Raw genomic sequence first — 23,982 nt, 5'->3', positions numbered from 1 at the left:
GAATTATTTACAATTAAACTGATTAACAGTAGATGATTATAAAAATAAATAAATAGGTTCATTAAAACAATTTAGAGGCCTTTTACAATAATCTGTCTATTAATCTATACTAAAATTATAATCATTTTTGCATTATTTCCTGTTGCTTAAAATTTAAACATTTTCTTGCTATACATTTATCAATCTTAACGTTGTATTTTCAAGTCGGCTTCTTTTTTCAGACGAGTAATATACACTCAGTGTAAATAAAATACCATGAACTAAAACAAAATTTGTTCCGAAAAAAGCAACCCGAGGTTTATATCAACATTCCGGATATTTTTCAGATATATGTATTATTCATCTTCGAAGAGAATTAATTATGCAGAAAAGATCGTGTTAGAAATTGGCGAATTCTCAACTGACTGTTGGCTGACATCCCTTCGCCAAGTTGGCGATCGAAAACGTCAGACATTTCTCCAGCAACCCTAATCTCTCAGCTGACGGTTTCTGACGGTGAAACGTCCGACCGAGAACAGTGAATACTCTGGTTGTTGAGTCTTCTGGTAGCGAAGGTTCCTTGCTCTGTACTTGCAAGCGGCGTGTTCTGAGCTCGGACGGACACGTGCGGATAGCAGAATACTGTTTTGGATGTATATTAACAGCAACTGGATTTCTTTTTAATATTTATTGGCTATGGAGTGAATCGAAAAAAAATCTGTACCGGAAAGTGTGCTTGCCTTATCACGAAACATACCTACCAGTTGGCGGGAACAGAGTAAATGAAACAACATTGTTTTTAAATTTTTTCCTAAGATGTGTAATCGATCTCTTGTGTTCTTTGGCATTTAATTCTTCAGTACATCTTTGTTACCTAGTCGTGTGGAAATATCAGTGTTCTAACATTGAAAACAGTGTTTTATATGTTCCGTAACTTGAAAGTGACAACTTGACGTCTATTTTGGTGTATTTCCTCAGGACTATATTTGAAAGTGTGGGAAGAAAGTAAATCCATCATGTGCTTCAAAACAATTCCTTTAACTCCGTAACTAATAACGGTTACGAACGCAACTTCTTTAGAGTGTTGAAGTAAGTGACGGTTAACGTTGACCAAATATTTGACCTGAAGCTTTCAACTGTTGCTTGTTCTGCAAGGTTTGAGTTAATTCTTGAGCATTACAGGCAGTAAGTACTTGGTCGTAAATTGTAAGAATTGGAATTTTAGTACTTTTTCGCCTTTAAATGGAGGAAGTGGAAGATATGGTTTTTGTGCAACAGCTGAATTCTTTTGTGCACCAGTGGATAGAATTGGGAAACATTTTCGAAAATATACCAGAAATTCCAAACCTGCGACTAGTCCAAATTCTTCCTCCAGCGTGTATTGCCATAGCTCTTACGCATAGTATCGAAGGTGCTTTAACCAAACAGTTTTGGAAATATTAATGTTAACGGCTTCTATAAATTTTTGTACGACCATTTGTCATTGGATTTCATTATATCTAGGATTTTAATTTTTGTACGCTCCCTCACAGGAGGAAAATTAATGGGTGCTGGAAGATAAATAACCCATTTTTATAGTTTATACGAAAGGGGATCTGAAAGTGCCCTGATTATTGGATGTGTATTATCTCATCAGTGTTTGATTTATTTACGCGTAGTAAATAATCAGTGTTCAAATCTTTCACGTTTTTATTATTCTGCCAGCGAGATAAATGGTGCTATACTATCTTCAGTCTGCCCACAAGTGATTCAATAGAAGAAAAGGATATATCAAGTGCAATTTTTAGTGGTCATAGATTGCATAATTTGGGAGTGTTATTGTGAATATATATATTTGCTCAACTGAACTGCACTTCTTGAAATTCACAAAAAAAGAAAACGACAATGCCACCGATAGCTTCTAGCTTGACAGTCACCGGTGTGATTTGGGCGTGCCTATCGTTCATTTCAGCGATTCTGAACGCTGCTGGATTTTATATGCCGTACTGGATCAAAGGCATGCTCTCGGACGGTACTGATGTCAGTTTTGGATCTTTTCGACGGTGCAATTACCCGCGTTTGACAACTTCGGGTAAACTGGAGATGATACACGAGTGCGGGAGATACACTTCCTTTCCGGATATACCTAGCATGTCCTGGCAAGTGACAACTATCACTGTCGGAATTGGTGCTGCGGTGTCATTACTCGTGGCTTTTACAGCCCTGTCTGCATGCTGTCTGGCGGATGTGATAACTAAGACCACGGCCAGAATTCTGGGCCTGGTCCAACTTATTGCAGGTAAGTTGCAATACACTTTTTCTTTCTCGTATTTCAAAAGTTATGTATTGGAACTGAAGATAGTGCTGGAAAGTATCGATATTCTTCTAAATAGCAAATGTGCAAAAATGTATTGGTGAATGTGTATAAAAATATTCCATTAAAAGTACTGCTAAACAATCATGTTTCTAATACTGAAATAAAAATCTTGCAATTTTTAGAATTAACGTGACGCATGAATCGGTATTTTAAAAGGTCGGATTTCAGTCCATAAATTAATTTAAATTTAGCAGTTTCTAAATTTGGAAGTGGTTTAAGTTCTTAATGTCTTAGGGAAGGAGGTATCAAGTAATTTAGTAATTAATATACATTTGTGTGTATAATATCGTTCTGCTAACGATTCGTAAATGACAGTGACTTCTAGAATGAAAAAACAGCAAGTGGAAATTTTGTAGATTTTTGCATTATAAACCATTTACATTTTTTTAATATGGTTGTGTGAAAATATGTGAATTTGATATTAATTTAATTGATTTTAATTCCTGGAAAAGTTTTATTCTTAGCAGTTTTAATAATACCCAGCTATTTGCAGTCTTTCTCGGCTATATCGAAGTAAAAAGTTGTGCAAATTTTTAAAACTTTTATGAAGTATAAATTTTGCTAGCTTTAATGTTGAGCAGATTTTACTATACAAAAGCGAAAGTTCTTTTTTGTGTATTAGTAACTTATCATCCACGGCAAGCATGCAGAAGAGGAGGAGGGGGAGTTCCAATTGTGTACGTGAATTGTTTTACAAATTAATCTGAAAGCTGCGCTTTGCAGACATAGTAACTAACCGGTTATGCGAACTAAACTGGTTCAGAAGCATTTCGGATTACACATTTTTTTCATACGATGTGTTAAGCATTTTCGTTACTTCAAGGTAACTGTAAAAGCATATTAACACTATTAAGCACAAATATGTATACGTATTTTAATATATTTATTTACGTAGTAATTTTTTTTAATGAAGCAATTTTGTTTTGGCCGTTGACTGCCGTGCAGATTTCAGTAGCAGGTATTTTGCTTGGTTAGCTATTTTTTTTTTTTTTTTTTATGAGGAATGAATTTTTTTTTTTTTTTTATTCGGTAGTTAGTTACAGTTATGAATATATTTTTCTTGATATAAATTTCAGAATTTTCCTAATATTTTAATTTAAGTTACGTAAAGTAAGTGTTTTAATTTTAGTTACGTAATGTGTAGTTGAGTTTAGTTTAATGGAAGTATTTATCAGAAAATGTTATATTTTTATTGCCGATATTATTTTTAATTTACTGAATAAGTGTCCTTTAAAGACAGCTGATGAAACACATGATGTGTTGTATTATGCTTCACAGTTGAGGGGGAGATGTATCAGGAACATGTGCTGGTAAATCTTTACATTATGGTAACTTGGCGATTTTTTGGTGAAAATTTGGCGACCAACCCTGCTACTTTTGTTTTGGACGCCATTTTGTTTTCACGAAGTAAAGGAATTATTATTTTTTTTTTCTCTCAACATTTTTTCCAACAATCTGCTAGCCGAATTACGCTTATACTAGAACTTTTATGGAACAAAAATGCTTAATCATGACGAAGATTAGGTGCGAAAATGGGAGAAAGTGCAGAATCGCAAAATACTTTCCGAGTTTTTAAGAATTGCACATACACGGTATCCATGTACACGTCGACCTATTTTCACTTAAAAAAAAAATCCCAGAATTCCACAAAAATGGTATTGCGCACACTCTTGACTTTATCTATGTACACATCGACCTATTTTCACTTAAAAAGGTCAAAGAAAATTGACAAAAATCCAATTCGGCTGATCTTTACAATATGGTAACTGGTAGTTTGGCGACATTTTGGAGGCGATAAAGGACCTGGGACTTTGGTAATAATGTGAGCAGTACTCAGTTCCGATTACGCATTATTTTGTGTGACGGAAATGAGAGATCATGTGATATGTCATGTGATATTAATGGACGAATTACGGTTCTTTAATCGGAAAAGGGGGGAAATCGGGAAAAAATCGGGAAATTTTGTATTTGCCTTTATTCTGTGTTGTGTGAAACCAAGGTTCTTTAATATACTAAGGTTAGGCCAGGAACGGAAAAAGCGTGCCATTGGTTGCTGGTAGTGACGTCACCCGGGAGACAAGACGCATCGGCCGACGCGTCTGCTACATGATTTTGGTAATGGAAAAAATGTAAACTAAAGCAAAATGATCATTTTATATGTGGTAGATATACCGGAAATACCGGGTATATACTTTCCGATTAAGTATTTTGTTAAAAAAAATGTTTATTTTATGCACAGAATTCGTACGAATGCTGAAAATAATTGTAAACATTAAATTCTTTTCGTAAAGGAAAGCATTAGAAAATGAAAAACGATATTTAAGTTAATTAAGGGAAATAAATATTGTAAAGCAAGGTATTTTTCAATATTTTTCGTAGTATTGTTTGCACTAAATAAATCTTGATGAACAGAACACATGATGGCATAACTGCTAAGACCATGGTAGAAACATAATCAAAAAGTATTATTCTATTTATTTTCATTGCCCATGCACTTTCCATGAGAAATATATGATCGTGATTTTCAGTTCAAATTACATATCTCAAGCAAAAATATATATAAAAAGATTTGACTTAACAAATTCATATTTAAATACCATAAAATTCTACAAATTTCTTAATATCCGTCATTATACTTTTAAATAGTATACTTATCACATTCTTTTTAAAGTGAAAAGTCACTTCATACTGATTCACTTCAGATTTTAGCAGAAGTGCGTATATTTTCAGTATAATCTAAAAGTACTCTTATAATCCCTTACACTCCCAAGATTTCTATATAACATTTATCCTGACGTGATTATTTGCTATAGTAAATAATCTTCGATATTGGCATCCTATTCTTCCTTTCATACATTAAAAATGGAACAATTAAAATACATTTTCTTACACATATACACACAATAATAATAATAATAAACTTGCCTTACATCTTAGTTTCGGCCCACCAGCGGCCGAGCGGTAAAGTCGCTGAACACTGGGTAGTTCGGTTCGAATCCCGCGAACGGGCTGGCTGCATGGGTGTTTTCGTGGTTTTCCTCATGCGTAACGTGTATACGAGCCAGTTTCCCTGAGAAAGTCCTCCACGAAGGCATCACACCTATTACGCAGATAGCCCTAGTGTGCTTTGCCATAATTAAATACACCACCACATCTTAATTTCAATTCAGTCTGTACACAAATTAAATATTTTTAATTACTAATGTATTTTTATTAGCTTGTTTCTTAAAATACTTTTGTTATACTCGAAATATGTGTTCAGTATTGAATTATTTTTCTTTCTCTTATAATTAAAAACAAGTTATATGGAATCAAAATTAAAACATATGCAGCAGTTAAATAACACTGAACAGAATATCTTACTTTCTCTTTCGCTATTTGTATTCTAGCATTATACACAGATTTGTTTTCCTTCAGGTTCAAGCATGTGTAAGTTATATCAATTAAATTACATCACACATACCTGTATGCATCAGTTAAATAACACTGAAGGAAATATGTCACTCACTCATTCGATGTTTGCAGCATAGTGTGGTCGAGAAATTGTCCTTTCCTCACGGTGAGGCATGTATTAGTTTACTTAGTTCGCAAAGCTTAACCCAGACGCTGCTTCAATACATAGAGTTACGTTTGGGATGTAAAGAAAGTAACCAAAACATGTGAATGAAGTTGGATACGCAAATTTATTAACTAATCATTTAGGTACTCAGTATTGGTAAACATGACACTGAGTTTAAATATCTCACTACGATGTAAGTCTCATACACAAAATGAAGATTATGATAAAAAATGATTTAAAATGAGAAATTTTTCAATTTAAATGTAAAATAGCAGTAAAATGAAAAATAAATGTAAAATTACATCACAGTTATGTATGAAAACTACATAAATTCATTAAAAAAATAGTTATTTTATCTGATTGTAAAAAGTGTTTTCCGCCAAAAAAAGTATTAACGTGTATAATTCTGACACAACGCTATAGCACAATTTGCCACTTCCGCTTAGGTATAATAGCAAATTAACAACACAAATCAAATCAAACTGTTGATGCAACGAAAGTAAACAAACGCCAAGAACTAACTCTGTCACCCACATGACGTCATGCGTATGTGGCATAACTTTCTCCCTGCACTGCGCATCGCTCTTGGGCCCCCCCCCCTGGTGTGAAACAGTGTTCGTTAATTTTTGGATCCCATGGCACTAACTAAAGTGAATTCGAAATGGGTATTTAGTGGGATTGAAGGGGGTAATAACTGTTTCTTTAAGGTTGTGCGAGATAGAAGTAAAGATGTTTTATTAAGTTATTTATTTTACCTGGTATCTTGGTGTGAACTATAAGTATGATTTTAAAGATCCTGAAACAGAAATAAGAAAAGTTTATCGGACACGTAATCAAGATTCTGAACAAGAATAGGTAAGTTAGTATTTTTAATTATTTGAGGATATTATTTTTATGCATTGTTCTAAATGTAAGGTGGAAGTAAAGTAATTTGCGTAAACGTGCATGGAAATAATTTAAATATTTGACACTAAGTATTTGTAATGAAGTAAAGGTATGAATTAGTTAGTGACGTTTGTAATATAATAGATAATGTAGAGGTAAAAGTTTTTGGATATTTTATTTATTTTATACGGGGAAATGTTCATATTTGGAAAGGGTATGTACTTTTTCGCGATCAGGTAATTTCATATATGTTCTTTTTACGGGTTTAAAGATTCAGAAAATTGTTATGCATTTTCGTGAAATTTTTCTAATTTATGAGCAAAAAGCAGTGTACATGGATATAGTGAAGAGTGTGCGTAGTGCCATTTTTATGCAATTCTGGGATGTTTTTTTAAATAAAAATAAGTCGACGTGTACATGGTTTAGTGATATTTTAATTAAATGATAGTTATTTTGTGAATTTTATGTTTGTAGGAATTTGGTATACTTTTAAGTTGAAGTAAACGTGCATGGAAATAATTTAAATATTTGACACTAAGTATTTGTAATGCTTGCGGTATGAATTCGTTGGTGACGTGTATAATATAATAGATGATTTAGAGGTAAAAGTTTTTGGATATTTTATTTATTTTATGTGTGGAAATGTTCATATTTGGAAAGGGTATAAACTTTTTCGCGATCAGGTAATTTCATATATGTTTTTTTTACCGGGTTTTAAAGATTCAGAAAATTGTCATGTATTTTCGTGAAATTTTTCTAATTTATGAGAAAAAAGCAGTGTACATAGATATAGTGAAGAGTATGCGCAATGCCATTTTTGTGTAATTCTGGGATTTTTTTTTAAGTAAAAATAAGTCGGCGTGTACATGGTTTATGTGTATGTGTTATTTTGAAAAACGCGTAAGGAGTATGGTATTGTGCACTTTTTCCCAATTTTGCAGTGAATATTTGTCATGATTAAGCAGTTTGGTTGATCTTTACAATATGGTAACTGGTAGTTTGGCGACATTTTGGAGGCGATAAAGGTTACTACCTGGGTGGTGTGGTGGTGTATTTAATTATGGCAAAGCACACTAGGGCTATCTGCCTAAGGGGAGGGATGCCTTCGTGGAGGACTTTCTAAGGGAAACTGGCTCGTATACACGTTACACATGGGGAAAACCACGAAAACACCCATGCAGCCAGCCCGTTCGCGGGATTCGAACCTCGGACCGAACTACCAGTGTTCAGCGACTTTACCGCTCGGCCGCTGGTGGGCGTTACTACCTGGGACTTTGGTAATAATGTGAGCAGTACTCAGTTCCGATTACGCATTATTTTTGTGTGAGGGAAATGAGAGATCATGGGATATGTCATGTGATATTAATGGACGAATTACGGTTCTTTAATCGGAAAAGGGGGGAAATCGGGAAAAAAAAAATCTGGAAGTTTTGTATTTGGCTTTATTCTGTGTTGTGTGAAACAGTGTTCGTGAATTTTTGGATCCCATGGCCGTAACTAAAGTGAATTCGAAATGGGTATTTATGTATGTATTAATTTAATGTATGTGCCCATTTATATTTTAAGTAGTGTTTTTGAATTTAATTATATTTTAATTAAATGATAGTTATTTTGTGAATTTTATGTTTGTAGGAATTTGGTATACGTTTTAGTTGAAGTAAACGTGCATGGAAATAATTTAAATATCTGACACTAAGTATTTGTAATGGTTGCAGTATGAATTCGTTGGTGATGTGTATAATGTAATAGATGATTTAGAGGTAAAAGTTTTTGGATATTTTATTTATTTTATATGTGGAAATGTTCATATTTGGAAAGGGTAAATACTTTTTCGCGATCAGGTAATTTCATATATGTTCTTTTTACCGGGTTTAAAGATTGAGAAAATTGTCATGTATTTTCGTGAAATTTTTCTAATTTATGAGAAAAAAGCAGTGTACATGGATATAGTGAAGAGTGTGAGCAATGCCATTTTTGTGCAATTCTGGAATGTTTTTTTAAGTAAAAATAAGTCGGCGTGTACATGGTTTATGTGTATGTGTTATTTTGAAAAACGCGTAAGGAGTATGGTATTGTGCACTTTTTCCCAATTTTGCAGTGAATATTTGTCATGATTAAGCAGTTTTGTTAGATAAAATGTCTAGCATAAGTGTAATTCGGCTAGTAGATTGTTGGAAGAAGTGTTCAGTACATAAAAAGAAAAGAAACATGTCTTTACTTCGTGAAGACAAAAATCCAATGACAAAAATCCAATTCTTCTTACTCTTGCCTTGCATGCGAACTATTTTGTCTTAAAAAGCTCATCCAAGCAACATACGTACAAAAGGCTTAACGCTTTACAATAGAGGTGTGACCTCGTGACTTATTTATACTGTTGATGGAAAAATGTTACCCTCGAAACATGTTTATTGTTTGCTAAAACTTACCCTAAATTACTGTTTGGAATAATTTTTCTTTCAAGAAACACGTATACGAGTTTCAGTGCATACGTAAAACATAAATTAAATAATGTAACATAAGAGTAACAGTTCGATTTGGGTTTTAATTAATTCAGAGCTTATGATTTTAAACGGAAGTGGAGCGTTAAATGTGTTCTTCGATTTTATTTGATTAAGAACAGAAGAAAAATTGTTCATAATACCGTGTCGGTGTTAACCTACATTTGCTTTAATTCGTATCTATTTAACTTTAATTCTTGCCAGTTGACCTTCAAGAGTGGCCTTAAAAAAATGTTGCATTCGTATGAAAAACTCTTTACTACATCGCGTTAGAATTTTTCCCCAAAAGACATAACAAAAATGTGCTTTTCCAAAGTCCCCCTTCCCTTACACACATGCACATGCGAGGTTTAATGACATTTGCCTTTATTATTATTATTTATTCCTCTCATTAGCAATTTCTGTTTCTATTTTATTTATCAGGCTCGTAACTACTGCTCTTATAGCAGATCGTTTCTTTTTTAATTTTTCTAAATCCATGTTTTTGCTTTAAGCAAAATCTATTAAATTTCAGTTCAAATTCAACCCAATGGCCCCACGTTATGGCGCCACAATATTATTATTTTATATCCTTATCGTTACTTCTAACTAATTAATCAAGTAAAACAAAACTGCTTACCTTGTTCCAATGGGTTCTGCCAGGGCCATTGGTTGAAACTGATTTCTTCTGTGCATCTCTATCTGCAAATCTTGAAGGGAAAGTAATCCATAAATGAAAAATGCTTTCTTTACACATACATATTTAATGAAGAAGCAAACGGGTTACAGAATATTTACATAATGAAAAAGGTTTTAATTTTCGCACGACGCAGCGTAAGACTTCTCAGTTCCGAGTTCTCGTGATATCTAATAAGCGAGAGTTCAGCCATCGAATCTCAGCAAGAGTTGAGTTGCAACAGCCTTTTACTACGAAGGGATTCTTCTTCACGAAGGGATCTTCGTGAAGGGCATTGTAAGAAAAATAATCTCGTATTGACGTTGCACGAAGGAAAAGACGGCAGAAAACACGTTCAGTTAGATCTTTCATTGCTAATCAAACTCGGATTAAACTCGTGGTTTCGGAGGTAATTTGCAAGCCACTGCGAATGTAAGACAGCGGTTCCCGCCTTAGAAGAATGGATGGATATTTTGCTATTTGTTACACTTTTATAGCTTTCAGACTGCTGCACTGTTCGCATGGTGGTTGCAACTCGCCTACCATAATCTTGGGCCTGTGTTCGAATCCCGATTTAGGCGGGGGGATGTTTGTAAATAGTTAGTGCTTTTGGACGTGTTGGGCATTAGTTTTCTTTGTGCCACGGTCTTTCGAGAAGTTGCTGGTAGGAAAAAGTAGCATCTATTCCCCGAGGGATGCTTCAGACTGAGGACGATGTGTTGGACAAACTCGTACTGTTACCTAAAAGGTTACTAAGGCTTAAGCCAAAGACAGGCACAATCATTGCCTCTTGGCAAGAATATAGTTCGTGGATGTGATCTGGCTGTAGTTTAAGATCAAAAGCACAAGAAACAACAACAGATTATCCTTTTGAATAAATTTATGATGAAATCGATAAATTTAATAAAGTCGCAGTAATTCAGAATTTCTCGAACATAAGCATTTTTTTGAACAGATGAAACGCTTCACGGCCGTTTCACTTCAATCAGAACTTAAGTGTTCGAAATTTATAATGCATTTCGAGCATTCTGTGAGTAAGATTTGGGGGAAAAGTTTTTTAAAATCCATTACAAAACAAGCGAAAAGCCAAATTAGAAAATAAAGTTAACAAATAAAGTATCTTCCAGTACAAAAACAAGTGAAGAAGTGGGAAGTGCATGACTTACTTTTTATATATAATGTATTACCAAATTATCTATAAAAATAAATTTTTAGGCGGCTTCATGTAAATTCTACTCGACTCTCTAATAAGTTGCTATTTATAATTTGAGAATTCCTGCTGTAATCGACGATCCTAGTGATCCGTTTTAAACTGGGAATTGTAGAACTTCTTAATAATCTTTCCCAATAATGCTATGGTCATCAAAAATGTTCTTGAGCATAATGGCAACCAGATTAATTAGTCATAACCGATCTTAATTCCAGCAAGATGAATTAAAATACTGGTTGAAGTTTCTGCGGCAATCAATAGAATAACGAACAGAGAATATTTCTAATTTTTATTTTATATTTGGTAATGCACGACTTCGAAAGAGATCTAAGCTACGCTTTATCTAAAAACTTTTCCTTACTATCTCAGACATATTTTGAGCCCTACAGCATAACCACAAATCTGTTTCGAGAGAAAACGCGTACTATATGTCCGACACTTGATTTTGAGCAAAAATCGAGTTAGCCTTTGGAAAATAATTTTCATATGTTTGTCTGGTAGAATATGCGTTTCTGTCGTTGAATATAGAAATAACACGTGCGCATGTATGGGAAGGGAAAAAAAAGGAGGGAATAGTATGAGCAGAAACGGAAAGAAATGGCAGATTCGTGTTTTTGGCATGGTGCTGCTGGCGAAGGATTTGTACCTTTTTAAGAGTAAAAAGATACCGAGTGCATTTTATCACAGAATAGGAATTTTAATCAGATAAATTAATATTTTAATATAAATTAAAATATATAATATATTTAATATAAATTAAAATCAGATAAATTAATATTTTAATCAGATAAAAATGCTTTTTTTCCCGTACAGTGTTGCCATTCTTCGTTTTGAAATCGTTGAATTTGTTAATCGAAAATTCTTTAATGTCTGACAAAGTGTGAAATAGATAATAAAACAAATTCCAAATCTGGCTTCCAGATGCCCATATTCGGGTGGAGACGTACGTTATTCAAAATTTATGGCTCTAGGTACCGTTGTTTTATCACAATGCGAGAACACCTATATACATTCATGCAGCTTCTTCCTTACATAATTTCTTTAAATGTAATATGGGGTGTTAATATTTGGTGGCAACAATTTGAAAAGTGAGCCGACATTTATAGTGAACCAAGGCAAAATGCCAAAAGGAAATAATAGTCCTTCTGGGCAAGTTGCCCCTTTGGACTAATAAAGAATAAGATCTTAAATAGTTTATTGTTTAGTCTGGATTATGTTAATCATTTAAAAAGAATCGACCACCAAAGGCCGACAGGTGAAGTCATGGTCGTAGTTTGACCCGATTCCCGATGCCTAAATGAGCTATAGTCTCTGACTTTAGAACAGGCACTTCAAGGCCATTTTTTGTTCTTTCTGCATTGCTCCGTAACCTTGGTAATGACTGCAGCGTGGTCGAGTCCTCTTAACTTGCTAAAATCCCACAATCCCTTCTGCGTGGTGAGTGATACACGTTTCGATCGTAAATGAGGTGAGGGTTGCAACAACACTGAAATGCCTATTTTAAAGCAACAGACTATAATGTTCTGGCTTAATTTACGTGTCCTTGGCAACTAGAAATTTGAGAAAGAGTCTAGTGACTATTCTGTAGTCTTCTTAAACTATAAAGATAAGTTCAACGAAAGGTTAAAATATCCTTTGACCGGCGGCCCCACATGGGCTTTAGCATTAGATAGAAACTAAAGAACTAAGCTAATTCTATCTAAAATTTAGCCGAAGCTGTAGAGAAATAACTAACTTGAACTTCCCATTAAATACTGGTTCTACCTCATTTACATAAAACGCGATACTGAAAACTCATTCTGGTAGGGAGTTGTAGGTGGGAAATAAGAATTTAAAGGAAAGAGTTTCAAAAATTAAAAATAACTATTAGAACATTAAAATAATCCCTACGCGACTATAGCTGAATGGACATTCTTGTTCCCCCCCCCGGTGTTAAATTTAAGTGCAAGCCAGTTGTTCATTAAAAATCATCTACGAAGTCATCTCCAGTTCTGAGGGGAGTCGCCTGACTGCGATACCGAAGGGCCCGGGTTCGAACCCTGGAGAAGGCGTGAATGTAAAATTGCCTGTACCTTCCTAGGAGGTAGCGGTGGTCACCTACTAGTTGCCACTACAATTAAATGGCCACCACTTCTGGCCTTAGGAGTGGCTAGTGTCAGGCAAGTGCCCGCCATTGGAAAAAAAAAAAAGTTCTAAAAAGCCCTTGAGTACGCTACGTCATTGATTAATAAAGCAACGAAAAATATGTAATTAACTTAAAAAAGCTTAAATTTAATCATGATTCTTGAGCTTCAGAGGTGAACACGAGTTTTGCTCCGTCAGAATAAGGGGGGGGGGAGGAGGATAAAATGTGAAAAATACATTTGCAAAAAATCAATTAAATCCTTTTAATCATGTTAAGAGAAAGAATGTTGAAATTTTACTGTTTATTATAGTAATACTATAACGTAATGAAAGTGAATATTTTCTTTTTGATTTCCGTCCGAGAATTAATGCATTTAAGTAAAGTTAGAATTTAATTAAATCGCCGTGTGACGCTGCAGTTTTTATTGTGCTTATAACTGAAATTATAATGGGAAAGTATGAGTCTGATATCTTTACATTATACGGAATTAAAAAGGCGGAAAAAAATGTCTTATGTAGTGTCTAGCCGCCGTCTTTTGTGAAATATTTAAATTTTAGAATTTAGAATCCTCCGGAGCTTTTAAGAACATTGCAAAAGGATATTATAAAGGGAATAATCCAGTTTCGATCGGTACTTAACGTATTAACGCAACCACCTTAGACAATTTGGCGGTTTTCACAGAAGAAAATAAATTCGGGGATTTCTTAGTGCAAATTACAGAGGGTATTGTTATATAAAGAACAATTACGCGCATGGTTGCCAGAGTCTGGCGACTTCTGAATATATGGCGATTTCTATTAAGATGGTTGCGATTGTACGTAAGTACCTTTCGATGAATGCAATTAAAAGTATATATTAATCAAGACACAATAACACGCCGAATAAATACTAATTCAGAAGACAAACAACAAAAATCAGCGTTATATTTACAAAATTTCCACAGGACTAGTTTCGATGGTTTTACTGAACCACCATCCTCAGCTGCAAAACCATTTCATTTGCGGTTTTGCAGCTGAGGATGGTGGTTCAGTAAAACCATCGAAACTAGTCCTGTGGAAATTTTGTAAATATAACGCTGATTTTTGTTGTCTTCTGAATTAGTATATATTAATCATTTAGTGTACTCAAACTGGGAAAACAAATTTTTACCGATAGAAAGGAAACATAGCAAATTAAAAAGCAGACATTTTGGGTGTTACAAATTAAAATTTGATCTTGCACACAGACGCATATATATATATATATATATGTTTAAAATCAGTATACGCTATTTATTATATACGCAATTATAATAATTAATTTGACAAGATAATTATATTAATTTTTACCGTATCCTTTTTGATAATTAATCTTTTATCCTAGTTTATTTTTTTCATTTTGGTTGACTTAACAGAACTTATTGATGATGATGAACCACACCAGAACTGATTGATGATGATTGCAGTTGGATGGTGTGCAGTTTCGAATAACATGCACTAGTATTTCCATTGATATGTATGAAGTGACTATTTGCTGTCTCTTAAGCTGCTTGTTTTTGTCTTCCGTAATCGAGAAGCATCGTGCTGTGGAATGCTTTGAATATCTTTTAAGCAAAGTGTGAGAACATTGTGGCTACATCGATTCTTGTATCGTTATCACGCGCGACCACGTGCGTCGAAAGGTATAAATACTGGAAGGACTGGTTTGTCTCTCTCTCTTTTTCCTGTTTCCCCGCTTGCTGCCTGACGTCGAGCTTAGCGAGTGTGTGGGCCTTCGGGCCACACACACTCAGCAGTCATTTTGTTCCTGTCTAATTTTGCCGAGAAAGAAGCAGAATCTAGAAATCCATTACTTAAAGTAAAAGTTTGATTTGTGAATAATTAATATGCGCGCAAGTGTGTGGAATTTGTGAATAAAATAAACGCGCAAGCAGAATATAAGTAACTGTTCGACTTCAAGATGTGCTTGATCAGCAATGTGTCACCACGTGCGATGTGTGTAAAGATCATATGAATGTAAAAGGAAAAAAGAAGAGCTGATAAGTGTGTAACCAGACAGCGCGATAATATGAAGATCGAATTCATCAAGTTTCAACCGCAAAATTATTGGATGGAACAGGATTGCGCGAATAGTCACGCGTCGGCATTCCACGGACATTCCTTTTGAGTTATCGCATTGCTAGTATCTAAGTTATGATATTTTAGTATGTATATGTGTGTGTTAAATGTGTCTTATTTAATCCAGAAAGTATGTGTATTAAAATAAATATGAGATTGGAAAAAGAAAATAATCGGCTCATGCATCAGTGGGTAAGTCTTGTTAATCTATTTAGTAATGATTAAGCAATGTACTAACCACTAAATTTTATAGATTAACGATTTACACGGAATTAATTCGCATTTGATACTCTTAGTATAATTACTTTTATACGATCACGGCCAGCAACACCACATTTATGGTGCCATTATTGTAGTAAATTGTTTTTATTTTAGAAAATGTTTGTAGATATTTTTATTCATAAAACATCAGTATTGAAAAAAGTATTAAATTGTATTTGTATTAAAACAATATGTATTGTGATTGTATAATACAGATATCTTCTACGACTTTTAGGTTTCACTTCAGCTGCCTATGATCCAAATCCATTATCGATCGATCCAGATCCAAACCCATTATCGCAAATCCAGTTCAAATTGACGTTTCGTGCTTTTGCATCTGTTTGAAACTTTTGCAATTTAGCTATGGAAAGATTATTTCAAGAAAAGAACTTATTTCTGTACAAATATAAGACCATGATATGGTCTGGATGATCGTCAAAACTTAAGTACATTACCTAAATTTATAGGAAATTTTAGTACTATTTGAAACAGTGGGAAAAACTAATTCAGATATATCTTTTTATATTGTGTTTTTTGAAATAATTATTAAAAAATCAGCTGTGATATTTTTATCTAAATAAACGATAATGCATGACGTAACGCATGAGTGCTTACTTTGTCTTTCCTGTATATTCAAAGTCTATATTCAAAGTCGCCATGACGTAAAGACTACTTTTCTAACAATAATTTTTTTACTTCCTTTGTCAACTTTTTTCTGTAATTTTAAATAACAAAATTAAAAAATGTAATATTCAACTTTATGGATTTTTAGCATTCTACCTCGTACACTAAGTATCAATAAGTATTTGGACACCTATGCAAATGACGATATCTGCGGTCCTAAGGTACGTCACGGACTCCTCCGGTATATATCGTGTAGGAAACAGCATCGGCTTTAGTCGCATGCAAGATGCCTCGCAGTTCGGAGCTCTCTGATTTCGAGAAAGGTATAATTATCGGGTATCACAAATGTGGCCGATCCTTAAGGGACATATCTAGCGATCTGAAGTACTCAAAATCGACAGTGGCCTATGTGATTAAGAAGTGGAAGGTGAGCAGTGATTGTCAGAATGTGCCCACAGTCGGCAGACCAACGAAACTGGGAGATAGAGATCGACGAGTGCTGTCCAGAGAAATTCGGAAGAACCGCACCCAACCGATGGCCCTCATCCGCGAGGAGTTTCTACAGGCATCCGGGAGTATTGTTTCAATGAATACCATCCGTAAGGAAGCACATCTGCTTGGTTTTTCATGGTCGTGCTGCTGCCCATAAGCCTTTAATCACAAAGTCCAACCACGCTGCTTGGTTAATGTGGTGTAAAGCGCATAGAAATTGGACCATAGAATCAGTGGAAACGGGTTCTTTGGAGTGACGAATCAAAGTTCACCCTTTACCGTTCGGATGGCAGGGTCTGGCGTCTACCTGGAGAACGTCTCTTGCCAGAATGCATTGTGCCAACAGTCAAGTTCGGCGGAGGTGGAATTATTGTCTGGGGGTGTTTCTCCTGGTATGGGCTGAGACCCTTGGTCCCCATTCATTGTAAGCTCAACTCCGATGCCTACTGCACTATTTTGGATGACAATGTGCTTCCTACGTTGTGGCAGTTTTACGGTTTGGACCCCTGTAACTTTTAGGACGACAATGCCAGTTGCCATGTTTCGACGTTAACCAAGACTTGGTATGGTGCCAATGGAGTTCATCGAATGGACTGGCCTGCCCAGAGTCCAGACCTGAACCCTATCGAGAACCTCTGGGACCAGCTGCATCGCCGAATTCAGGGGTGCACTATCCGTGCAAAATCGGTGAAGGAACTTCTATGTCTTCTCCAAGCCGAGTGGAAGAAAATACCACTAACTGTCATACAAAGACTTGTGGAAAGTATGCCCCGGAGGATCCACGCTGTAATTACCTCTCGTGGAGGCTCCACCAACTATTGATTTTGAATAAAATTAGTTTTTCTTTTCTATCACAGGTGTCCAAATACTTATTGGTAGTCAGTGTATAATAGACGGCGAAGTGACGTTTGCGCTCGGCCATCCCTTGACATATGGCGCATAGGTAAATGTTAAGCCTGGCAAAAGGTGAGGTTTAAAAAAAATCGTGTTTGAAATCATTTTGAAATTTCTACCTTCTGAGTTCAGAAACTGCCGTATGCAAACTATAAAGCAACGGTTCTTAACCTTTTGACTAACACGTACCATCTAAACAAAAATTGAAAACTTAGTACCACCACTACAAAGTGCTACTACCACCACCACTCTTGAACAAAGCCCAGGTCGCATAAATTTACCAGTGTTAAGGGGAAAAAACTCAATCAGCATGTTGGGGTTTTAATTTTTGAGTTAAATAGTTAAAAATACTTTGCTTCTTTGCGTACCTACCTCTTTTTCTCTTGCGTATCAGCGGTTGAGAACCCCTGCTATAAAGCATACCCGTTTGGATTAATATTTATTTATGAAGCATGTGAAATTGTATATTCTGTAAATTCATTACGAAGCTTATATATAAAAATTGGAAAAACTACATTTGCGTCTAGCAAAGTGAAAGCATTATGCATGTTAACGCTCCGTGTTTTTGACGGCTTTCTCCCACCTTATTTTATGGGTTTCATTATTCAGCAACTGTAACCGCCATCGCCCCACAGAGACTAACCTGGCGTGCTAGGTTGAACACGGAAGTTATTTTTTTTTTTTAGTTTGGCAGTGTGAGAAAGAAAAGATATTCTAAGAAAAGTAATTTTCTTTTTCATAATTGGGCCTCTTAAAATAACATTTTTTATTTCCATGTTGCAATAAGCTTCTGTTTTCATTTCTTTAAAGACTATAAGAAAGCGCCGAAATATTTTTTCCCCGAAATTTTATTTTTTAAGCGAAAAATGCTCTTCATTTTCTTCATCTTAATATTTATACATTTCTTAGCCGTGATTAAATTCTTTTTGTTCCTATTACACTGCGAAAGCTTATATATTTTTTGAATGGCTTGTTTATAACCAAGCAAAATCAATTTTTATTATTAGCCTGTTTTTGAAAATTAATAGAAAATTTAGTTTATTGATTGCCGTATGAAGTACAATAGATGCTCAATAACGTTTTGCCATATTATTTCGAGGTCTTTACTATTTTTGTTATGTACAGAAGAATTTTCCCCTTCAATTCCAGTAAGAAACTAACAAAATATATAACTTAAGGCTAATCTTTGTAATATGGTAACAGGTGGTTTGGCGACATTTTGGTAAGGCGATAAAGGTTACTAGCTAGGACTTTAGCAGTGTACATGGATAAAGTCAAGAGTGTGCGCAATGCCATTTTTGTGCAATTCTGAGATGTTTTTTTTAAGTGAAAATAGGTCGACGTGTACATGGATACCGTGTATGTGCAATTCTTAAAAACGCGGCAAGCAGTGGGCCATTCTGCACTTTCTCCCAATTTCGCGCATAATCTTCGTCATGATTAAGCACTTTTGTTCCATAAAAGTTCTAGCATAAGCGTAATTCGGCTAGCAGATTGTTGGGGGAAAAAAAAAATGTTGAGTGAAAAAAAAAAAGCCTTACTTCGTTAAAACAAAATGGCATCCAAAAAAAAAAAAAAAAAAAAAAAAAAAAACTAGCAAGTTGCTGTAACAGGATTGGTCGCCAAAAAATCGCCAAGTTACCATAATCCGAAGATTAACATAACAAAAAGTCTGAACTGTTTCAGATTTTAAATTACGTTCAAAGGGGCGTTTTTTTTAAACATTTTGTGTTACATTTTTTTATTAAAAATTTCACGTTCTTCGCACTTAAACAGTAAAATTCAGTTTAACAGCAATATCGCAAAATAGTTTTAAAATGAGCATTGTCTTTAGAATTTCCGATAGAGACACTCGCGCGCTGGAGATAAAAATGTTTTCTTCTGTACAACGTTGCCATTGCTCGCTTTGAAATCCTGGAGTTTGTTAATCAAAAATTCGTTTAAAGTTTTACAAAATAGGTAATCGATAATAAAACAAATTTCAAATTTGGTCTTCCACATGCCCATATTCGTAGGAGGATTACGTCATTCAAAATTCGATGACTCTAAGTACCGTTGTTTTATCACAGGCGAGAAATATACCTACATTTACGCAGATTTTCCATTATTTAATTTCTTTAAATATAACACAGGGCTATAATACTTTGTGGCAACAGTTTGGAAAGTGATTCGCCGTTTGTAGTGAATCTACGCAAAATCGCAAAACGAAAACAATAGTCCTTCAGGGACAAAGCCTCTTTGGACTAATAAATTTGTATACAGTGTATTATGCCATTATTTGCTTAATACTCCGTTCGCTAACAAATTAAAAAAATATTATGTGGACAGCACATGACTTCCTTCTACGCCCTATTAAATTATGCATATTTTTGCTGCATTTCATTTAAAGTAATTTGGAATTTCATTAGAGATATATTTCTTATTCAAACAATTAAGTTCTCCCTTCACGGAGAAAATGTATAAAATATCAAAACATCTTCATTAAAAATTGTAAATACACAAAAACCTAAAACTCCAAATGGAGTTAAAAAATTTACAATTAGAATTAAAGTTTAAATTAAATAAAATTAGGCAGAAAGACAGATTTTTCTCTGCACAATGTTTTGGCCCCACTCGGCAAAAAGACACTAAAGTTGGTCCAGAAACTGACTTCATTTATGCTACTAAGTTTCAAATGTAAACAAATGGCGGCATCATTAGGCTTAGTAAAATTTAAACAGCTTTTGAATTTATCTCTCAGCTCAAAATATCTATATTAACTCAAAAAAATATATAAAAACTCAAAATATCTATATTAAAAATTATGAAGTAAATCTTAAACACTTATTTCCTCGAATAAATTCCAAAATGGGTTAAGCATGATTTAATTCGCAATAATAAAAGAAGGCGTTACTTTGTCGTTGCGAACCTTAGTCTCTCTAGATTGGCAACAAATCCACTATTCTGCTAAGTTTCAAATGTAAACAAATATGGCCGAGATAGTAAAAATAATTAGGCTTAGCCGCATTTAAACAACTTTTAAAATGTTAATAATTCTACAACGGTTGCATGCAGATTAACTAAAGGCATAAAAACCTTAACCGGAACATAAGAACAATACATTTAAACCACTTTTAAATGCACATTTTACCAAATATAAGTATAAAAAAAAAAAACTTAGCTCACCAAACCGGGTAACAGAGTGGGTGTATTTATGTATATATTTCGGTGCGGCCGGATTGCAACCAAAATACGAGGTGCACATCTACATGTTATAGCAGTCCCATATACAGAATTTCAACGTTCTGAGGCTACTCGTTTTTGAGTAATACGAGATACATACGTACGTAGGTAAAGACATCACGAAAAAAATCTCTTCTGAATTCATTTAAAATCCATTTCACAATCCGTTTTGAGAAAAGGAGTCTTCATACGTACAGATGTAGCGCAAAAACATGGTTCAAGTGGAATCAAGAGCGGTTAAAAAGGATATTTTCGTTGAAATAAAATACCCGAAATTTTTCACGATTGGAATACTTTCTTTACTTTGTACAAGGAAACAAACAAAAAAAAAAAAAAAAAAAAAAAAACAGTGATACGCATTTTAGTTCAATGACCTGCAAAGAAATTTTTTGCAAAATCATCGTGCCGTATTGCTGAATAAAATATGATTATATTAATCATGATGGAATCCAGTTTTTAGTACAAATTACAATATGTTGAATACAACATTGACTTACACATTAAACCATACATTCGTTGTCTACTGTAATAAATAAATGGCATTCACTTTGAAAGACTTCGTGTGCGATTTAAATAATTACACGGAATTGAAATATTGTGGTGAATAAAAAGTGAGAAGAACACGCAAATTATGCTTGTCTGGTGAATTAATTACGGCAACGCACTGAATGGATATCTACTAAGGAATTATCTTTTGAAGGTCGTCACTTTTAGTTATATTAGACAGTACAGAAATATCGAAAAACCTCCCTCCATTCACCGAGCATGTTCAGTAAACCAAAGAAAGCAAATTGAGACGAACTTCTCAGTGTTTCGTAATTAGATACTGGAGAAGAATCATTTTCCCCCCTCTAGTGGCGGGCACTTGCCTGTAACAACATTGGCCACTACTAAGGCCAGCAGTGATGGTCATTTTATTGTAGAGGCACCTATTAGGCGACCACAGTTTTCTCCTATGAAGGAAGAGACAATTTTACAACCATGCCTTCTCCGGGATTCGAACCCGAGCCTTTCGGTATCGCAGTCAGGCTATCCTAACCACTAATTAAGATAACGTCGAACAAGTATTAATTTAGAAGTCAAACAACAGTCATTTTGCGCTTTTGCAGCTGAGGATGATGATTCGATAAAACCATCGAAACTAGTCCTGTGAAAATTCGAAAACATAACGCTGAATTTTGTTGTTTGACTTCTAAATTAATACCCTAACCATTGTCTGAGAGCTCAGACAGTACTCGATTAACCATTAATCAAGTACAAAAGTCAGCTTTTGTTTACAGGGTTGAACCCAGGTCGAACTACCAGTGTTTACCACTGATGGATTTTGTATTTTGCCATAAAAAGTTAGTTGCAAGTGATGTTCAACCGATTTTTGCATGTCTTATTCTACTATGAAGATTATATTATCTTAAGAAAGACAGCCTTTTCCCATTTGTAGATTTCGAAGCTAGTATTTTAAAATAAGAGGAGTCGAATATCCGTTAATGTAATATAACAGATAGACACACATGCATGTTGAGGTAATAAAAAAGTCGTCGATATCAACAAGAAGCAAATAATTTTTCAGTTATTTTAGAACTTTAGTGCTCTTTAATTACAGGAATCTTTACGCTATTAAATTTCGTCGAGGGGATGGGGGAGTATTCAATTTTTATTTGAAACGTATTTCAAAATCTTTGGAAAAGAATAGTTTCATTTTCAAGTTTTACTTAGCGGAAAAATGACGGAAGTCACAACTGCTCAAAACCGGCTAACTGGCAGCTGCTTTAATAGTTTGACTTTTCATCAGCTGTAGGTGTTGAATTTCAGGGTGATGCTGGGAAGGGGAAGAGGAAAGATGAATGTGACGAACGATCGGATATGCCTGCTGCTTGCAACAAAAGTATTCTCACTACCTACGACGATACTATTTCAGGTCCACATCCATTGCATTTTTTCTCCGTTCAAGTGCTACATAATGCGGTGCATTATTTCTTGTTTACACTAAATTCTAACGTTTGGGATTCATGTAACAGAACTAGGCAAGAAGTATATATTTGAAGTAAAAGACTAGATTTTTCATATGGAAAAGTGTATATTATAAATAATATATATACTTCTACTTATTCAAAATAGGCTTCTGTAGTTTAATTAATGGTTTTGAAAGTAATTTAGGTAACTATCAGCTTAGAAAGGCTATTAATTTATTAGTGCTTACTTAAGATTAATAATTAACTGGTATCTGTCCTGAACACTATTCCTGACATATTATTTATTCCTCCACGTTGCGAAAAGCTAAAACTATTGGTAATTTCACAGCTGGTTTTTGTTATGAGTATTTAAAAATGGTATTATACAATCTGATTCAAGATGCCTTTTTTTATTATTTTAATATATATTTCATTGTGATTCCAAATTAAAAACTTATAAATCAGAAAATATATAGGATAGCATAAATGAAAAATAATGGCATGACAAAGAACCGTCTTTCATACGTCAAAAATTCTTACTTTAAAAGTGTTTACTATCTCGAAGGCTTTCAGAAAAGCTTCTCGGATGGATGAAAAACTGGCTTGTTTCTAATCCTATTCATTGTAGAATTTCGTGATACTTTGATCAGATGCTGATACCATCACCAAGGCGAAAAATGACCCGGAGGCAGGCATGTCAGGTCTTACATGTTTTCCGGCCAAAGAACAAGAAAGATCTACAAAGTAGATGTGTCAAGAAAACATCAAAGAAAAAACTTCAAGCATTGTGTGGCTTAATGCTCGGTTACAAGACTGTCAAGAAATTAGAAATGGGTGGACATAGAAGAAAGTTTTATTTTTCTTTCTTAAAACTTTTCAGGAAACTTGCTTTCTTTTCATAAAGCATTCGGAAGGATTTTTGGAGAGAAATTCTATTTCTTAACCTGTTAAAGCTCTAATTTCTTCATTTTCTCTTGATATGAAGCAAATATTTTCTAATTGAGGCAAGAAGTACCCATCAACTGAGGCATCGAGCAAAATTTTCAACTCTTATTTAGCCTAATTTCAGCTTCAAACTGCTTTTCTTTCATTATACACAATTGTAAATTTTAATTACAAATACCAAATTTTAACCATTACAGATATTCTACGGCTCATATTTTACATTTAAATCTTT

The 23,982-nt window shown here is 34.4% G+C and overlaps 1 protein-coding gene across 2 annotated transcripts in view; it reads left to right on the top strand.

The window, feature by feature from the left end:
- Positions 1–510: 510 nt before the first annotated feature.
- Positions 511–23,982, top strand: part of LOC118190391 (LHFPL tetraspan subfamily member 6 protein-like) — a 513,573-nt gene continuing 490,101 nt past the window's right edge. Inside the window, exons 1-2 of one of the 2 annotated variants that reach the window (XM_085816029.1) lie at positions 511–2,257; positions 15,860–16,224. In XM_085816029.1, the coding sequence (XP_085672155.1) occupies positions 1,864–2,257; positions 15,860–15,969 (504 nt within the window). In that variant the 5' untranslated portion in view covers positions 511–1,863 and the 3' untranslated portion in view covers positions 15,970–16,224. Of the gene's footprint in view, positions 2,258–15,859; positions 16,225–23,982 lie in introns of those variants that run through there. The other variant, XM_085816028.1, reaches the window with a different exon arrangement.

The sequence above is a fragment of the Stegodyphus dumicola genome, chromosome 4 (genome assembly GCF_044657685.1).
Source record: "Stegodyphus dumicola isolate Sdum_Otavi_A_Nest chromosome 4, ASM4465768v1".
NCBI lineage: Eukaryota > Metazoa > Arthropoda > Arachnida > Araneae > Eresidae > Stegodyphus > Stegodyphus dumicola.
Note: the sequence above shows the minus strand (reverse complement) of the source record. Positions and strands in the feature narration are given on the sequence as shown.